General features: G+C 38.5%; 1 protein-coding gene across 1 annotated transcript; it reads right to left on the bottom strand.

The window, feature by feature from the left end:
• Nucleotides 1-442: 442 nt before the first annotated feature.
• Nucleotides 443-3253, bottom strand: LOC115232104 (lysosomal Pro-X carboxypeptidase-like). Its single transcript, XM_036500245.1, has 7 exons — nucleotides 3205-3253; nucleotides 2476-2490; nucleotides 2126-2370; nucleotides 1783-2045; nucleotides 1276-1424; nucleotides 883-1241; nucleotides 443-844 (listed from the first exon to the last, which is right to left on the bottom strand). Exons 1-7 carry the CDS (start codon nucleotides 3251-3253, stop codon nucleotides 479-481), a joined length of 1446 nt encoding a protein of 481 aa, XP_036356138.1. The 3' UTR covers nucleotides 443-478.
• Between the last annotated feature and the right edge of the window lie 788 nt (nucleotides 3254-4041).

Below are 4041 nucleotides of genomic sequence, written 5' to 3'. Positions count from 1 at the left end.
TGATAAAAAGACTAATTTTGTGGAGTTAATCAAACCCTTTTTAAAATCAATTAGAATACATGTTGGTGAAATAGCAACAAGTGTCTTAATTTCTTCGAATAATTTTAAGCTGATAAGGCGTGCAAAGAAGGGACTGAGTCGCCTTTCTTTTTTTGTGGTGTGCAATAAAGTCGATTTATCACCCGCAAGTCGGAGAATGATGAATTTGTTCGTCTGGATGATACTCTACTCACCCCTGTGGTTTTCTTGCGTAATTTGGGATTGACATTGCAGACTTTCTGATTAAATTATGCTCTAAACTCTTTGCTTAGTAAAATGTGTGTACCACCACACCAGTAGAACAACTAAGGCATGCAAGAATGCACAAATAAGGGTAACTAATCTAACAAATACCTCGCCTAAATAGTGAGGTAATGGTCACCCAACCAAAGAAAAACTGCGATCTGTGCCGCTTAACCAATGTTAATTAATTAAATTATTAATTAAGCCAACCCTGTATGATCTCAATCTCACGTCTTCTGGCCAACACAACAGACGGGGGATCGTTATCAGAGGACTCCCTCAAGTCAACGTGGTGGGCCCCCCCTTCGATGACGACCACGTGAATTCCCTCATTGTCCTGTCGATAGAAACCCCCTCCACTCCACGGATCCATGTCTCCATTACTGAAGATGATGTTAGTAAATGAAGACAAATCACGCACATTCGTCTCCAATGGGATAAACCCCCGTCGTGGAGTCACTCCATACAACTCACTGCACTCCTTATTGACCCTACTACTGTTGTACTCCATTGGGGGGAACATATTGTCCACACCCTCCCTCGAACACATATAAAGATCCATCTCAGTACAGCTCTGTCATATTATTCACACATGACCACCTGGTACCCCCAGGGGAGCAAGTCTACTGAGCCATAAGTGTCGGTAAAATCAAAGCAGAGGACTCGAGTGCCCGTGTTGTTGAAGTACAGGTTGAGGGACAGTGCCAGTGCTCGGACTAACTCCTCTTCGGACATTCCCTTCCCGTTAAAGTATTGGGAAATGGCCTGGCAGTGAGATCGGGGGGTTACGCGGAGTGGGTAGGCAGGGAGGGGGACCAAGAGTGTCGAGGGGGATGGGTAGTTCACCATGGATGCGGCAAAAAATAGATTAGTGATATTTTGAATGAGCAGTTCGATATTTCTCTCATTCTGGTTGCATAAATTTAATTCATTCCACAACCAATCCAAATATTTCGTGTCTAGTAATCATTTATATATAAAATAAACCATTTTTATGGTCATTTAGTATGTTCCACAGTGTTTTAATGTTCTCAGGTGAATTGGGTCCTTCTGTTCGGAAATTCTTGGTTATTGTCACAAAGGGGGACCCACAATCTGAGTACCCCTCAAACATTAATATTGGCGCAGACGATGCGAGAGCACTAGTCAATTAGTAGTCACCAAACAAGGAAAAACTGAAGCTTAACCAAACTACGTAACCTATCTTAGCTAGCTAGTTAACACTCACCTAACCAAAGAAAGACTGCCGCTTAGCTAACCAAAACTATAGTGTGATATACACTTAACTAGGCTAAGTGAACCAGAAATGGTCACCCAATCAAAGAAAGAATGCAAAATGTGTTACTTAACCAGGATATGTCTCCAACATTAACAAACAGGTTAATGCTCACCTAACCAAAGAATGCCAGTTAAGCACAGCCAGAGCGTAATTGTGTCACCTGTGCTACGACTATAGACATGTTCACCCAACCAAATAGGTGATTAACTGCGGATACTAACCCGGTGATGTAAGCAGGGTACTTCATTCTCATCCAAGCCGCCAACATGCCCCCATAGGAGCCCCCAAATACAATAACTTTTGTTTTGGGAGGAAATAAATAGTCAATTAAACTGACGTAGTCCAACATGGCTTGTTCAGCAGTCAAATATTCAAATGAAATGTTATTTTGTCCATTCTTGTAGGGAATCGACTCTCCATAATATCTATGTTCTCCAAACAGGACATAGGCCCCAAATAAGGAGGCAATCTCCCAAATAAAGCCCTGAAATTAATCAGGTTTATGTGAACCGAATTTTCAGCAAATCCTTCGACTGTCCCCTCGTTGCCCGCATAGAAGAAAACTGGCCCGTCCTTGGTGTAGAATTGGTCAGAATATAAATATTTTATTTCGAATTTGTCGTTGTTGTTGAAATTGTAGTGATCAACCTGACATGTAAAAGTATGTGGGCTTACAAATGTCTCAAACCAACCAATTTTGTAATCCTTTTCAGCTTTAAGGGTGTTTTTTGGTTCTTTCAAAGTTATTTTTATATGTATATCCTCTTCAGGAAGGAGCGAAGAGATGGAAAACACAAATAAGGTCACAGCTAACATCACAAAAACAAAAATTAAGTCAAATAAATAATATTTATTAAACTTAAAGAATTTTACAAACATATTAAATTAATATAACAATTTAATGAATATATTACATTGTCGGTTATGATCTAGAACAATACAATATTTAAATATTGTCATAAATTATAATGTCTGGGCCCGTTCTAAGTGTCCGAAGTGATAAATCTGATTTATCACTTCAAATCATCTAAATTATTTGTTTAAGATATGAAATTCTTATTGATTTCGATTACTCTTGTTAATTCAATAATTTTTTAAATTATTAAAATTTGAAAAAAGTAACCCAGCTAATTAACAAAAACGTGGAAATTAAACTTAGAAATTTGTAACGAACATAAAAATGTAAAATTACTCTATGCGAAAATTTTTTGCTTGCATAAGGTTTGCTTGAAAATTTTTAAAGAAAATATTTATTTAAATAGAAAGGCTGTTAGAAGATGGTAAATAAAGACCTTCGGCATTCTTGCCTTTTCAGTCTCTCACACACGCTCGTCTCTCAGCCACAAGCTAAGACTTACCGCCTTACCTGCCATTTTTTTCTCTAGGACCTCAGGGAGGCTTTTGAGGGATAATTCCTGGACGTCCGAAAGCTCCTCTCGCCATCCTAAGCCATGGGGTAGCCGGATGGCTCGTCTTCTGACTTTCTTGAGCGCGTCAACGTACTTCTCCCTATCCTCGCAGTAGTGTCAGGAATGTAGGCCATAAGTCAACACGGATAACAACATGGCGTTAAACACGCCCAACCCCGCCCAGTCGCTGCATTGCACCCATTTTGGTACGTGCAATATAATCATCGAACTTACCGGACGGCTTGAAGTGCAGGCCCAATGTGGCTCGTATCAGTTCTGGCATATCGCTCGAAAATTTCAATTTTCTGACTTCCAAAAAAACTTCAGGTACAAGTCTTATGCATTAACCTCTATACATACAATAGGACTTCTTTTTAGACTGCTTTTAACGACTTTGTCAGTCGATGTTTCAGTAAGGTACAAAAAATCATTGATTATTATTATTAGAACCAAGATGCCACAATGCAAAACATTACAAAAAATCATTGATAAAATGGCAACAATTAAACTGGCAAGAGTTGTGCTAACTGAGATACCTAGTCAATCAAAAAAACTATTAATGCTTTTTAAAAAGCGGTTGAGAACAGAAAATGCATAAAACATCTTTGAAACTGTTCTTAGAAGTCCAACAATTGCTATATTGTTTAGAATATAAACTTTTTGCCAAAGAGATGTTGTTTGCTCTCGGCCAGCTCTTTTATAACTTCAACCATTGTTTGATGACCAAATTCCTGCCTCGATCATCTGATTAAACACTGTGAGCTTTGTTTCACAGAGCTCGAGCGCTGAAAAATTATTTCGATTCAAAATGGCTTTGGCAAAAATTTTATAGTAATTATGAGGCATGAGCTGCTTTAGTCGTGAAAAGAGAAAAGCGTAGATAAAGATCATCACACTACTTATTGAGAAAAAAATAGGATCATATAAATCAGGGGAGCATTATGAAAAACATGTCTGAAATTAATCAGCTCTTCTGCAGAGAGGAAAAACAGAACTAAGGTAAATAGGAGTGTTAAAAAGAGGCACATTGGGTGTATCCAAATCTTCTATTTACCGACCAACTATCCCGAT

This window comes from Octopus sinensis, unplaced genomic scaffold (genome assembly GCF_006345805.1).
Source record: "Octopus sinensis unplaced genomic scaffold, ASM634580v1 Contig19321, whole genome shotgun sequence".
In the NCBI taxonomy this organism is placed as follows: Eukaryota; Metazoa; Mollusca; class Cephalopoda; order Octopoda; family Octopodidae; genus Octopus; species Octopus sinensis.
The sequence above is the reverse complement of the archived record's forward strand: the minus strand, read 5'-3'. Positions and strand labels throughout refer to the sequence as shown.